This window comes from Falco rusticolus, chromosome 3 (assembly GCF_015220075.1).
Source record: "Falco rusticolus isolate bFalRus1 chromosome 3, bFalRus1.pri, whole genome shotgun sequence".
NCBI lineage: Eukaryota > Metazoa > Chordata > Aves > Falconiformes > Falconidae > Falco > Falco rusticolus.
The window spans coordinates 50,522,713-50,537,248 of record NC_051189.1 but is presented as its reverse complement, the minus strand read 5'-3'; the positions used below and the strand labels follow the sequence as shown (position 1 = coordinate 50,537,248).

Here is a 14,536-nt window from a genome sequence, read left to right as displayed (position 1 = left end):
AAGGTCTGGCTGCTATCCTGCTAGGAGAGAAAAGGCATTTCTGTCTAGCAGCCAGGACAACACAATCTGGAAACAGGAGAATGGCCGCCTTCGTCTGTTTGGTGTCCAGCTAGGTGTGTGTTTTAGAGCTGCAGGATGGAATTGCATTCACTGCCTGTGAAAATTATGGGGTTTTGTTCACTGGGTAGCTGAAAAATTCCCATAAAATACTATGCAGAAGTTTCTCTGCTTCACAAGGGAGTCCTCTGAGGTCACTGTTCAGCAGCCCAAAGTTTGACCTTCCCACAGGTGTTCACAGTGTGCTAGACAGTTCCCAGGGACATACGTAAAGCTCTCTTTTGGGAGGCTTTCCTCAGACATCTAATCTAAACACTGGTATTGCTGCACTTTTATGTATATCTTTGTGTGTTCTGGCACCTGATAAAAATCCCATTATTTTCAGCAAGTGAGTGTCACCTGGCAATACCACAGCTTCCTCCAAGGAGGTGCTTTTGCAGAGTTCATCTTTAGGTTATACGTGGGCTGTTCTTTTTCTTGCCCCCCCCCCCCCCCCCCCCCCCCGAAACTCCAGGAAAAACATCTGAAAAACTCCACTCTTGTGCATATCATTTGGACTTCTTCCCACTACATAAGGTACTAGCTAAAGCCCAGCTGTTCTTGGAGAAGTGGCGGCTCAGCAGCTGAACTCCTGTTGTGTACAGAACAGTAAAACCACAGAATGAATGCCAAGTATTGATGGAGCAGCTACAGGTTCATTGTTAGAAGGACCACTAGTGACTACTAAATGCCATCAGATGGTTAAGGACAGCCAGTTATGGTTTAATGGCTCCTCTCAGGGTCCTGGGAAACTAACTCATAAAAAAACAACAGAGGCCCACTACATCACTTTGCTTTTTAACTAGCCACAAAAGTTATGTGCCTAGTTTTATATATATCTCTGAGCACGCCGGAGCGTGGGCTCTCTGATACAAATGGATCTGACTGAGCAGGACACGCTGCATCCTCTCTAAGGGAGAGAATGATTTAATCTTCCCCGCTGCACAGCCCTTGGTGTGGGTTAGACTGATACTTTTTCTGCAATCACAGTGGCATCCTGCAATTTACTACAAGCTTCTAAAAACTCTCTATATTGATATTCACCACACATAGGTTATCCAGCGATAACCACCTTCATCACTATTGCTGAGCTGAGGTTCAAACCTGTGGTGAAACGGCAGTGCTTTATGGATCAGCATGATCCTCAGTGGAAGGATTCTACTTTTTTAATACTTAAATTTAGCACCTGTTTTTAAGAGATTTACTAAGCACTGTGACACTTTTGTAATATAGAGTCAACCAAGATAATCTCTTGCCCATATTTAACTATAATTAAGCTGCAAAAGTTGCCCTGTTAATGGCCTTGTGGATAGCGTGTGAGAGACAGTATTTTTAAATAAATCTTTTGGCTCTTACATCTGCTCTGCTTGAGACAATGATGGAAGAAATACTCAGTTCTCTGCTCATGGAGCCATTCATGCAAGCACACTATGTGAGACAGAAGCAGTAACTCTTTCTAATGCTAATGCAGTAGTGCATCAAACCTTCTTTTGCAGCTGCTTTTAGTGGAGTATGAAAAAGGATGCTCGCTTCTGCAGATTTGATGACGTTGACATGCTTCCCTACCACAAACCTTCCTAACATGTTGAACAGTTTGAATTAAACCTTCATCCATGGCTTCCCAAGCACAAGAGAAGCCATCAGTGTACTACTCACTGAACAGGCTGTCATGTGCCTCGGTGACAGGAACAAAAGCAGCAATGCACATAGCACAGAACAAGCGTGTTCAATGGACTAGCCCATGCTAGCACGTAATGCCAACACAGGCCTGACCTGCCGCTTCTGTGCGAGCCAGCATCCATCACTCCTGGACCTGTGGTGCTCCTCTGAGAGCACAAATCACTCCCTACCCCTCAGCACCCTGCCAGCCCCCAGAGGGTGTGTTATTCTACACCTCTGTCAAGCTGAATAATTAGTTGACTACTGAAAAGGCGACCATTAGGGTTTTTTTCCCCTTCCTTTCTTTCCTTTTATCAGAGTGTCTAAAATAGAAGAAGACTGTACAATCTTGGTCGCACATGGTCAGTTGTACACTCTGGCTAAAGCCCAAAGCACTGTCAAAACCATGTCCCTGAAGGCACAGCCTGAATGCAGGGTCCTTTCCAATCTGAGGATTCTTGGAAGCACTGCTGAGGCTGGAGGTTGTATCTGCTGGAGACATTAGCGTGGGAAAAGGTGGTGAAAGCACAAGTCAATGCAGTGGATTCAAAAGTCCACCCCAAAATGCGCAGATAAGTCCTGGGTAGAGTCGGTGTTGGGTATGCACCTATATCCAAGTCGTCTATTTGGCTCAAGGACTGAGGGTGTTTCTTGGGATTTAAGTCTAGACTGTCTGTGTCAAACAGGGTTTTTTTAGCGCCCTCTTCTCATCGCTTGCACAGTCATATAAAAATCCCTATATGCTAATTTCTTCACCTTCCAAGCAATACATCAAAGCCATTTTGCATACGCACATTTTTAGCTAAGTCTACCATGTTTTTAATTCATTAAAATGTAACTACTCTTGTTCTCAGTCTAGCTATAGCAGTTGAAAAATGTTCTATGCTTACTTCAAACTACACTCACAGTATCAAATAATGAGCAAATAAGCCACTGCTGTATATGAAAAATGCATGACTTCTGTTCAGAAAGTAGTACTAAATTTCTAAAAAAAGAGCTTAGAAACCACCTGGCTTTTTTTCATATTTACAGTTGTGCCTCCTAAGATTATTTAAATAATGCCTTTATTCCTTCTGTCCGTAATGTTTTGGAGCATAGTGTGCTGCAGGCCAAAACATTAAACTTATATAAAGTTAAATCTGAGTGATATGAGGAGTTCCTGAGTCTTTGAGAGCCAGCCAGCCAGCGCACTGCACTGAACTGCATGTGCAGGTAAAAAACGTTTTCTGTATTATTTGTGGGCAACAGCAATCCAGTGAGGAAAAATGTCTCCAAAATGATCTACTTTTAAAAAGTTTTCCAGTATTAGCCCTTTTAATCAGCTCTATTTACATGGGGTTCGGACTAGCCAACACTTAGAAAAAGGAAAAACATATGAAGGAAAAAGAAGAAATATCTAATCAAAATAATTAAAAAGCATTGTAGTTTTGCATGGATCTGGACACTTACCTATAAGCAAGATTACTAATGCGTCTGTAATGTAATAACCAAACAGGAGAGGTTTCTGCCAGACTTCCACACCAACACCACCAGTCAGCAGATATGCTGTTATTAATACCTATAGAAAAGGATAACATATTTTCAATCCTTTACTTCTAAAGGCACCAAATTTTGTTTATCATCTGAATACAAACACAAGAGTAAATAAAATCTGTCGTTTTACTTCTGTCTCCACTTTACAGGACCTGATGCTGCCATCCCAAAACAACTACTTCTAAGCAGTGAAGCAGCTTCCAGGGTCACCAACAAAATTATTTAAAACATATGAAATACAGTAAGAAAGCAACTTCCCTACTAATGTGTGCATCTGCTTGCATGTGGTCAGTATCACTGACTTACCTTTTCAAAACACATAATTTCTAAATCCCTTCTTAATGCAGGTCTCCCCAGTGCATATGCACGCTCTTGTGTTTGCATACAGACTTCAGAATTAGCAATGTGGTTATTTTGCAGCTCAGTCCCCTGAACTGATCATATAAGAATAACTGGTTGGGGGGGGGGGGGAGGCAATCTAAGCTCACCTGAAATAATAAAAAAGTTTAAATAAAGTTAAATTGAATGTGAAGAAATAAAAAGAAGGGGAGGGAGCTGAAGTCTTCCCTGATTTTTAATTCGTTTCACAGATAACATTGTTACAGGACACAAAAAGAAACATTAAGAGTGAAAGGACTCATACAGAAGACTCATGAGTCACTTGCTGAAGTGCCACCAGCTTCATCAGAGATGTAAATGTAGTGTTTACTGTCTCTTCAGGATTAATTTTGTGACCCAGCTGAGGTCAGAAATCTTATTGCAGTCAATACCCTACAGCTCCTAGAGCAATACCTTTCACACCCATTGTACTACCTGTAGCAGCACCACCTCCAATTTATGGCACGAATTCATTATTCATTTTAGGTGTTTAACATGCAAATGCAGTACTGAATGTGGCTCAGTGGTTCCCAAGCCCTTGTGCCTTTGATCCCACCTCCTCAAGGGACCCCTCTCCCTCCTGAAACTTGTTTCCTGGCTCAGCCTAGGCCACCCACCCCTGCAGCCCCTTCTGCTGCTGACGCCCAGTGAGCAGGACTGCTGCCCTGCTCTTTCTCTAGGCTGTTTTGTTCTCAGATGTTTAGCTTTGCTATAGGACTCATAAGGGACTGTAAGCTTCATGCTACATATCTCAATCTCCTGAACTCCTCTAGATTTGGATTAAGAATGAATTGTGAACGCTTTATCTCTAAATGAAAACAACTATGTTAATTATAATGCCATTTAGAAGACTGCATAGTCATCTATTTATTCCTACGTAACATTCAGTAACCTTTATATTTTCCATTCAATACAGCTTCTGACTCTGGGATGATAAATATTTGACAGCTTTACCTGCACAACAGATTTTACCATTTTTTTGGTTAGTTTTTTTAAATACTTGTTTTTCACTATGTTATGGGGTTTCTTCATTTTTAACATCAATAAACACATTTCCAGTCTTCTATTAAATTAATTACTTCCTTTTAAAGGAACACTGAAAATCTCTTTTTTGGATAACAGCCTGTTTAAGATCACAGATTAGTAGCAGAGCACCGATGTCACTTAAACTCCCTATTACTCGTAAATATCACTACATTTGACTACACTGACTTCTCTGTATCTAAATTCAAGATTCTTGCCCTGTTGGTATGTTGCTCTTTAAGAATTTTGCTTGAATGCATCATTGCAGAATTGGATGTTTGAATTGCCTCTGCAAGAACAAGCAGCACAACAGATCTGCAATGGAGAAGGGCAGATGCTAGTATGAGAGTTACATCTTGGGCCATCGAAGACAGTGAGTCAAGTTTTGGTCTAAAGGAAGGACATGTACAAAGGGTTCTGCAAGCAACTGCAACAGACCTAACATTTGGCCTTCTGAAGAAACTGCATTATGTTATCCATAAGACATGACGGGTGGAATCCTGGCCCCGTCAAAGTTGATGGCAAAACTCCAACTGGCTTTCATGGAGCCTGAATTTACCCTCACACGTTGCATTCTGAACTGACTTTCTTGGCAAGTGATAAAGGAGGAACTGCAGTATTATCTGTTATTAGTTAGTACTTTTGGCAGTACCGTCATAAGTATCACTGTCAGATGTCAGCACACCTCTAGGAACAGGAGTGTTTGCGCAACAGACTCTCAGGGGAATCCCCTGCCCTGGGATTCGGTGACGCAGCCCTCACAGGTTGAGACTGCCTCTTACTGAACAGATGTAGTGTATGAAAAAACATTCTTTGGCTTCAAATTTGTGGTGTTGTTTTTTAAGGACTTGTAATTTTGACTTCACTGAGGCAGTCTCAAAGACCTCCTTTAGAAAGCTGGAAGAATGAGAAAATGTCTCCATCCTTTGATCTAAGCTATAGTGTGACAACTGAAGATTGTCAGGATTATTAGACAAAACATAAGTATGTTAATCAGCTGTATAAACTGTTTTTAAAATCACTGCTGGTAAAAAAATAAAATTAAAATGTAAAGCGGTGTTCTTAAGTGCAACTGAATGATTCTACTTAAGACAAGATGGCCAGGCTTTTTACTCATCTCTCTGGCATCAAACAGCTTTAGTACTTTTCAGATATAAATGTAGTCTTTAGCAAGGAAATATATTTGCAACCTTTTGTAAAATGAGAAGTCCAAATCAAGTAACAGAAATAAGGACTATATAGCAAGTTAGCATCAGATGTGTACAATCTTGGATTCCAATTCACTGCAGCATCTGACAAGGAAAATTTTTCACTTGCCAAGGCCTTACCTATGAGGAGGAGGAGTACTTATGCAGTCAAAAACCTGGAAATACATGGTGGTAATTTGTAGGCCCTTTGATACAGCTGAACAGCAGGACAGTTGGCTTTTGAGCAGTGGCTCCCTATCTTGTCACAATTTAGTAAATCACAGCGACATAGTCACCTTTGTCCCTCTGTAAAATCAGTGTACATCTTTAATATGGCATTGGCAATATTCTAGCAGTATATTCCCTAACTGCTAAAAAGCAGTATAACACCTCAAAATTTTCTAGCTTCTAGCATTTTAACTATTCTCTAAAATATCTGATTTTTTTTAAAATCACCATCTCTTTCATGTTTTCCAGTTACTTCAGGTGTAAGATTTGTGACCAAAATATTCTAGATTGTGTGTGTGCATACACACATTGTTTCTCTCCCTAATGATCCACCATTTCTGTTTTATACACAGGCACACTGAGTATGCTGTGTGATGTACTACACAGGAAAAAAAAAATCAAACATTTTCTTATCTTTTTTAAAATTATTATTATTATGTCTACGCTTTTAAATTATTTGATTCCACAAAAAATGATGTTAATTTCAGTGTAATATTCAATTTCACTAGCATTTTCCAATGGCATTGATTGCTTATGTGTTGAAATATCTTCCATTAACACAGTACTCAAAATTAACGTCTAGAGAACAAACTAATTTTAAATACAATGTTGTTTTTTGCCTCTAAAAATATACTTGACACTTGCCTAAAAAAGTAAGAACTAATGATTTTCGATAAGTGAGTTTCAATAGGAGTTAGCTATAGTGTAATGTATACTTTTTCCTTTCTAATTTTTTTTTTCAGTATTTTGTCTTTCAATAAATAAAGCTGGAAAATTTAGCCTATAAAGATAGGTTTTTATGTATCTTAAAAAGGTCATTTTGCATTTAGATATGCAGTATGTGATAAGTAAACAGCTAAAGGCATGTGGAAGATTAATTAACCAAGAAAGGTTTGAGGAGAATCATAGCCAGCTGGTTAAGAACGAAGGAATCTGCTGCAGAGCGGGCCTGTGCCTCACAAGTTCTTCCACTTAAATTTCCCATGGAAACACTATGGGGGTTCCCTCAGATAACTGAGTAGCGAGTTTGGTTTCCAGCTGTGCCAGGAGGCAGCTGGAGCAGACACCATAGCCTGGCCAGCACTGCTTCCACATGGCCACCAGTTCTTTTACTTCAACCAGTTCCAGTGCACTCCTACCTTTGGAACTAAATAATAATCGATATTACCTCTTCACAAAAAAGGCTATGCTTTCCACAGACACTTCAAATTAAAAAACTCTGAAAGTGAGTGTCTTTAACTAAAATAAAAAAATATTCTGGATCCTGATAACACGACCAAAGAATGACACCTTTGCATCCTCATTTTTCTCTTTAACAGAGACTTTTTTTTTGCCCCTCAGAAGAAATAGAAGGTTTTTAAAGATGTGCTGTGCATTTGCATTGCTCAGGATTTCTCTGCCAGCTCTTGAAACACCGGGTGCCACAGCACTTCCCGGGAAAAGGCCATATGAAACATATTTCAGCATAAATTTTGTAAACTGCTTGTCAAAAGAAAACCTGGTATATAGCATCCAAAAAAACCTTACCCTGTTTTGACTGAAAGGAAGGAGAAAAGTAAGTTCTACAACATTTCAGTCGTTACCTGCAACATATAGTTCATTTATTCAGAGTTTTGAGGCAGGCAGAGTGTTCTCCCTGGGAGTCTAGGTGGGACTGTCCAAAGCCATTGGGCAGAAGCAGCTGGGAAAGCATCTCAAACCAAAAACCTGGGGCTTGCAGTCCAAGCATCCTGGCCTTCAGGCATGACTGTATATAGGATTTATGGTTATCCTCTCTCTACAAGGGCAAGGGCAGGGGCAGAGAACTGCCTGCTGACCTTCACATTTGCTGCCTGAGCTTTTGTGCTTTTTTCAAGCTTGCCCTCTTGGCTGGGGAGTGAGAGGAAGGAGTCTGGAATCGGCTGGGTCACTCCAGCAGCTCATCTTTTCACTTTTAAACTTTTATTTAAGAATATAAAGGGTATCTCCCTGTTATGCTTAAGGCAGCAGTGATGTAAGCAGAGGTATCACTACACCGTATTAAGGAAAAATGAACATTTTGTTCCCATACTATGAACTCAACTGTAGTGCCTTATGAAAAGCAACAGCAGGATTATGGGAGCATTTTGTTAGGGGAATATTAAATTTTTCAGGAAGAAAATAGATTTTTTTTAAAAAAAACAAACCAAGATGTCTGTGAAAATTAACATATGGCAGCAGCCTGACATTTTAATTTCTCAGGAAAGCTCTGTCTTAATTTGCAGATATTAGGTTTCTTTGGTTGGGCTTGTGACAAAAATAAAAGCGATTATTTTCACAAGACGTAACCAAGAGAATTTCTCACAGAACATTGCAAAGATTTCTTTTTTAGCCTTCTCTTCAGCCTGTGATTTTGGGATTTCTAATAGGTATGCTTACTCAAAAGTATATGAAAATTGTCTAGATGTTGTGGCGTGAACAGGCTCCTCTCCCTTTCCACCCGCAGAGGAGTCAGCACAAGATGGCTCCTTGCGCCGAAGGGAGAGGGAAGAGTTTTTACTGCTGCAGACGCCGCCTCCTTGATTCTGGATCTACAAACACAGCAGCCCTCTGACCAAGCATCTCTCAGGCACATTACAGCCATTTTTCAAGTTTACAAACCACAGCTTCCTATGAATGGCCGCCTGCTGTAATCAAAGCTAATTGGAGTGCCAATTACAGCCCAGCTAGCGTAATTAGGTTACCGATTCTGACGAGTCATCAAGTCATAGAAAAATGTGATCTGCATAAGCCCCACAAATTTCTCTATTTATAATGAGGTATTTTTTTCATGAGGAACAGCAGCTCTTCTTATACCGCAGCTAACACAGAGCCAGTGAGCGGGCTGTCTGTGTTTATGGCTGTAGCGGAGCTGACTCAGCAGCAGTGTCCTGGGAGCCACATGTCAACTAAGCTTTCATCAAGGTCAACAGTTATCTATTTGCACACTTATCCTAATTACTGTATTTCCTGAGCTTTGTGGTGATAACCAAGTCCAAAGTTCCTGGCTACCGTCAAATTTAAAAGCAGAAGCAGGGGACTAGACCACCTGAATGTCTGACATGCCAATGCAAGAGCATCATGTTGTCAGTGAAATTAGTGAAGACAGCAGAAAGGCGCATTCATGCAGCAATCCAGCTAGGAATGCCATGGAGGAAACAGCGAACTAAATGCTGGGAATCAGTCTGAAAGCAGCCTGTAAGCGCTTCTGCCCTCTCTGCCTCTGAATGTGGGAATATCTAGCAGAGAAGCGGGGGCGGAAAAAACAGCAAGGGGAACATTACCTTTCTTATCCATCATCAGACACCTGCCTACATCCTCAGTATCCTCTCCTCCAAGCAGCGGGAGAGCTACCTTTAATAGTGCACACATCAAACAAGATTTGCTGAATGGGTTTACAAAACGAAAGGCAAGGCAATTTTTGTAGGGGAATTAAGATCTTTTACTAGACTAGTTAGTACAGCTGGGAAAAATACATTATGTATTTTCTGGTGTGCATGAAATGTAGTTTGGACTAATGGAAAAAATACTATGTTGATCTACAAATCCCGTCTTGTCTGTTCACAGGCAATCACAACTACAGCCAATTGTTACAGATGGGAAAACTGACACACAGGTATTTCGGTAGTACAGTCTTCCACCACTGTGGATGATTGTGCTATGCAGCATCAAAAAATCCTTACATTTACATGCTCATCATTTTGACTATAGGCAAATCATCACAGAAGTTACTAGAAAGCAAGCATGCAGGACAGCAGTTCAGCACCAGGGGGGAACAGGAAATAGCACTTGTTAGCACCTTGCATCCAAGTTAATCAAAGCAGTTTACAAACTTCACTGAAATTCATCCTCACCACAAATCTGTCAGGCAGGGAAATTTTATTACTATTATTTCCCAGATGGGAAAGCAGTGACAGAGGCATGGGTCACTAAAAGGCACTGACAGAGTTAACAGCACTGCTCTATTACTTGTTACCCACTGCCATATTTAACCACTAATACAGTTCAGATGCTGTAGCAATCCAAAAGAGCCTTCTAACCAGTTGCATGTATACCTATGGTGATCATCTGAGCAACAAGTGAAATTGACTTGAACATAGCTGTTCCTGTCCTGCTGGAAGAACTTCACTAAGAAGCCTTACTTATACATGGCTGAAACTTGCAGACCAGCTGGCTGCCTAATGTCTTAGTCCTGAGCCAACTTCTTCTCCCAGAACCCATTTTCTAGGGGATGAAACAGATGCACCACAGCTGGACCACCATCTCCGAGTTGTTCTCAAACCACTGAATTCTGATTATGTTTACAGCAATACATCTGCAGCCATTAATTCAAATACTGTATTTCCATTAAAACACATATTTGAATATTTGTCAAACTTCTTTTCAATTATGTATATTTGGCTGTACCTTCTATCTCATGCCTGTGACAGGAAGCTCAGAAGACTGGGACTGTGCTCCTCAGGCTGCAAGAGCCTGACTATCGTAAGAAACAGATAAGCCAGCCCAGAAATCCCAGCACTGGGCCCTTGGCAGTGCACTCAGCTTGTTACTGCTGTTACTCATTTGTCTGCTGAAGGCACCATGGTGCCCCAGGCATGTTTCTGAAGAGGTCCACCTCAAGGTAGGGCTATAAGCCAGTCAAGAATTCAGCTGGGGTCCGGCTGTGGGCTGATACAATATTGACATGTACTGAACATCATTCCCAGAGAGAAAACCTCTGCTGGTGTGACTTCAACTTTTTTCCAAGGGTAAAAATCACCTGACAACAGATAATGCTCCCTGTATAGGTACATTGCTATTTTCATTACCACATTTGATATAAGAGGCAGTAGAACGGAGAAGGTCTAGTATTGTATAACTGTGCAATTACTGTTAATAAATACTCCTTGGACTAATTCACATCATGCCTTAGAACCTAGTGTTGGTGGGAAAATTGTTTATGGCTTCAGATAGCATAATAATTTGTGTTAATACCACAAATCAAATACAGTTAAATGACATTCTCATCGGCACTCTCTGACAGCTAGGCTTGCTGCAAGCCTTTCTTTTTCCTGCAAGGCAATGAATCTCTGATGCTGACAATTTGCTTGAGAGCATCCCTTCTTTGCAAATGCAGGAAATATTTCTGAATTACTTTTCAGGTTATGCTATTTCACATTCAAAGTCTTGGCCAAACATATTTGCCTTGAGCTCTATTCTTCTATTTTTGTAATATTATTGAAAACACTAACATAGTTTAAAAAAAAATAAAACCAAAACAGAAATGATAAATACTTACCACTTGGCTTATATCATATCCCCAAGGAAGAAAAAGAACTCCTGTGTTATATTTCTCCCAGTGTGAACACATAAAGTTAAACAAGACAATGCTTAAATATATATACATTGTATATACAGAAACTCCAGTCTTCCCATTGTCACGGGAACAGACAGAAAAAAAAGAAAGCACAAAAATGGAGGTAGCCCAGCTATCCAGCCCATGGTCAAATAATTCTCCTAGAGGAGTACTGGACTGAGTCCTTCGAGCATGTTTCCCATCTATAGAGTCTAGAAAGATTGAGAGAAGAAAAGAAACAAAGAATTAGAGCACAACAAAAGGCGTAACTTTCTTCACATACACTTCACAACTGCCATATATAACACAGCAAAAATACACCAACGACAACAAACTGAAGCACAACAGTCCCTTCAATACCAACACGTTAGGATTGCTCGTAAAACATTTGCCTCAGTTATCAAGTCACTTTTCTGTCCTTACCTCAACTCTTCAAGCAAATGCCACCTTCCTTATAAGCTTTAGAAAAGACATTCAGAATTACTTGTCCCCAGCGGTCTTTCAACACTTTTATGTCAGTCCCTGCAATCAGTTTCTCAATGAAAGTGCTGAGAAGCATCCATAGGGCTTCTCACCTGTCCCTTGGTGTTGTGGACCCCCTGAGACTTCAGACCCCTTGTGGGGTAGATTCACTACGGCATTTTTTGAAACAGTGTGGGCAGCAGGACTGGGGCAGTGACCGTCCCCCTGCACTGGGCACTGGTGAGGCCGCACCTCGAACACTGTGTTCAGGTTTGGGCCCCTCACTGCGAGGGGGACACTGAGGGGCTGGAGCGTGTCCAGGGAAGGGCAGCGGGGCTGGTGAAGGGGCTGGAGCACAAGGCTTATGAGGAGCAGCTGAGGGAACTGGGGCTGTTTAGCCTGGAGAGGAGGAGGCTGAGGGAGACCTCATTGCTCTCTGCAGCTCCCTGACAGGAGGTTGTAGCTGGGTGGGGGTCGGTCTCTTCTCCCAGATAACAAGCAGTAAGACATGAGGAAATGGCCTCAAATTGCACCAGGGCAGGTTTAGTTTGGATATTAGGAAAAATGTCTTCACTGAAGGGGTTGTCAAGTATTGCAGTAGGCTGCCCAGGAAAATGGTAAAGTCACCATACCTGGAGGTACTTAAAGATGTGTTGATGTGGCATTTAGACATGGTTTAGTGGTGGACTTGGCAGTGCTAGGTTAGTGGTTGGACTTGATGATCTTAGAAGTCCTTTCTGATCTAAATAATTCTATGACTCCAAGAACACCTTACTGTTAAGGTGAGTTATGTATTGATCACTTTTAATACTTAAGTGCTTGAAAGATGTCCAAACACTGTACTGGATCTCACTTTAAGGATGCAGTTGGATGGTATGGCTTGAGCTGATCTGAGAGTTCACTGCTGCTGAACAGGGAAGGACCCGCATCCTGCTCAGTGGGTGGAAAGACAGCACACATTACATCTCTTTCCAGGTCACTGAACAGGACTGGTGCTGTGGAAAAGCAAGGGAGATGGCACAAGGGAGGGGTGGTGGATGCAGGGAGGAGAAGGAGGAAGGAAGGAAGCAGCTGTAACCTTTCTCAGTTGTGTTACCAAACCGTACCCTTAGTCTTTTCTCAGAGATTGTGCTGGTGAGAAATAGAAATATTTTCTCCTTGAAGTTAAGCGTAATTATGCAGGATGAACCTCTTAGGAAAAAGTACATAGGACCAACCTTACAGATTGTTTACTGTTATCCTGAATCTCAAAATAACATGAAGAATTCTTTTCTTTTTAATATTACTTGGCAGGTACTATAGCCAATGATTATTAGCTATTGATAGCATTAGTAACCCAAAACTGACTAGAGATACAACTCAGCAGAGTGAGACCAAAGACTCCACAGCTGCTACAGATCATATGCTACTTACTTTTCCAGATTATTTGGCAGTACTCTGAGTTTTGTTTAATGTAAATATACTTCAGGGATCTAAACCAGGAAAACATGGGATTTCATTTTGTACAGATTTTAGTCTATCTCCCTATTGTAATACCTAAGCAGCTGTGAGATATCCTCTGCTCAAATACAAATCTATTGAGACAGTTCTCACAACTCTAAAAGTTAAAGATCTCATAGAGGATTTTTAATATGGCTTGTCCTCTTCTAGAGCTGCATTCTCGCTCTCTTAACACCATTGAATTGTCGGCATCTTACTGAAATGTGTAGAAAGAAAACTATATAAGCTTGAGGTTACTTGAATAGTGTTGCTATAAATGTAGAAACTCTTCAGTCTGTTAAAGGCTACTTCTGAAAATTAACTAGCAAATAGATATGTAATCATCCCTAAAAAGTTTATGGTCTTTTATATTTCAAGAACATCTATTGCAAATCAGAGAGCATTTAGTTATTAGGGTAATATTTAAAAAAAAATGAGAACGATAGAAGATTTGTCTGTTCATAAATTATTTTAGGTCGTCACAAAAGAATATTGACATCGGATGTAAACTATGTATATCACAGTGAAAGAGTGATTTTCATTTTGCAGGAACTTTAGTTTTACTAAAAAGATTTTAGGCTTATAATGGTGTCACGAAATACGGTACTTTTAATTACACTAGACATGGAGAAAAATACAGGAACTGTATAACACATAAGTAAAATCGGATCTTTTAGATTTTAAAAAGTAAGATTTAAAAAAAAAACACCCCCCCCCACACATTTTCCATGGGGTTTCACTAGCTTTTTAAGAAACTGAAAATATTTTGGTTTAGGTTTCAGTCCTAAATCACACACACCAGCAACAGCGTATGTTCAATAGTGGACATCCTACACTGCCATTGCTTTAGAATTCTTATGTTATGATTTTGTCTCATAAAGGTTCATAAATCTTCAGTTTTATTAAAGTTCATATAATATTTAAATAGAGGAATTCAAAAAAACAGCAAAGAGTACTCCACTTGACGGTGAGGGAGAAGATACCAAACCACCTTAACAAAGAGGGGAAAAGAGAACAGCATGCTAGGGAATTTGGAGAGAGTAACTGTCATTAAAAAGAAGCTGAGTGAGATTAAAGCTGCATAGTTGGTTAGTTATTATGGCTCTTTGCAGTCTTTCAAAGGGACAACTTTGGCCATGCAGAATTAAATCTGAGACTA

General features: G+C 40.5%; 1 protein-coding gene across 2 annotated transcripts in view; it reads right to left on the bottom strand.

Annotated features, from left to right (window-relative positions):
• LOC119144294 (ethanolaminephosphotransferase 1-like) overlaps positions 1-14,536 on the bottom strand; it is a 59,915-nt gene that overhangs the window by 19,608 nt on the left and 25,771 nt on the right. For both annotated transcript variants that reach the window (XR_005103044.1, XM_037379431.1), the window contains exons 5-6: positions 11,380-11,648; positions 3,205-3,313 (exon numbers count right to left, since the gene is read on the bottom strand). Coding sequence is in view for 1 of the 2 variants with exons in the window: in XM_037379431.1 (XP_037235328.1) it covers positions 3,205-3,313; positions 11,380-11,648 (378 nt within the window). In the remaining variant the exon portion in view is untranslated. The remainder of the gene's footprint in view (positions 1-3,204; positions 3,314-11,379; positions 11,649-14,536) is intronic.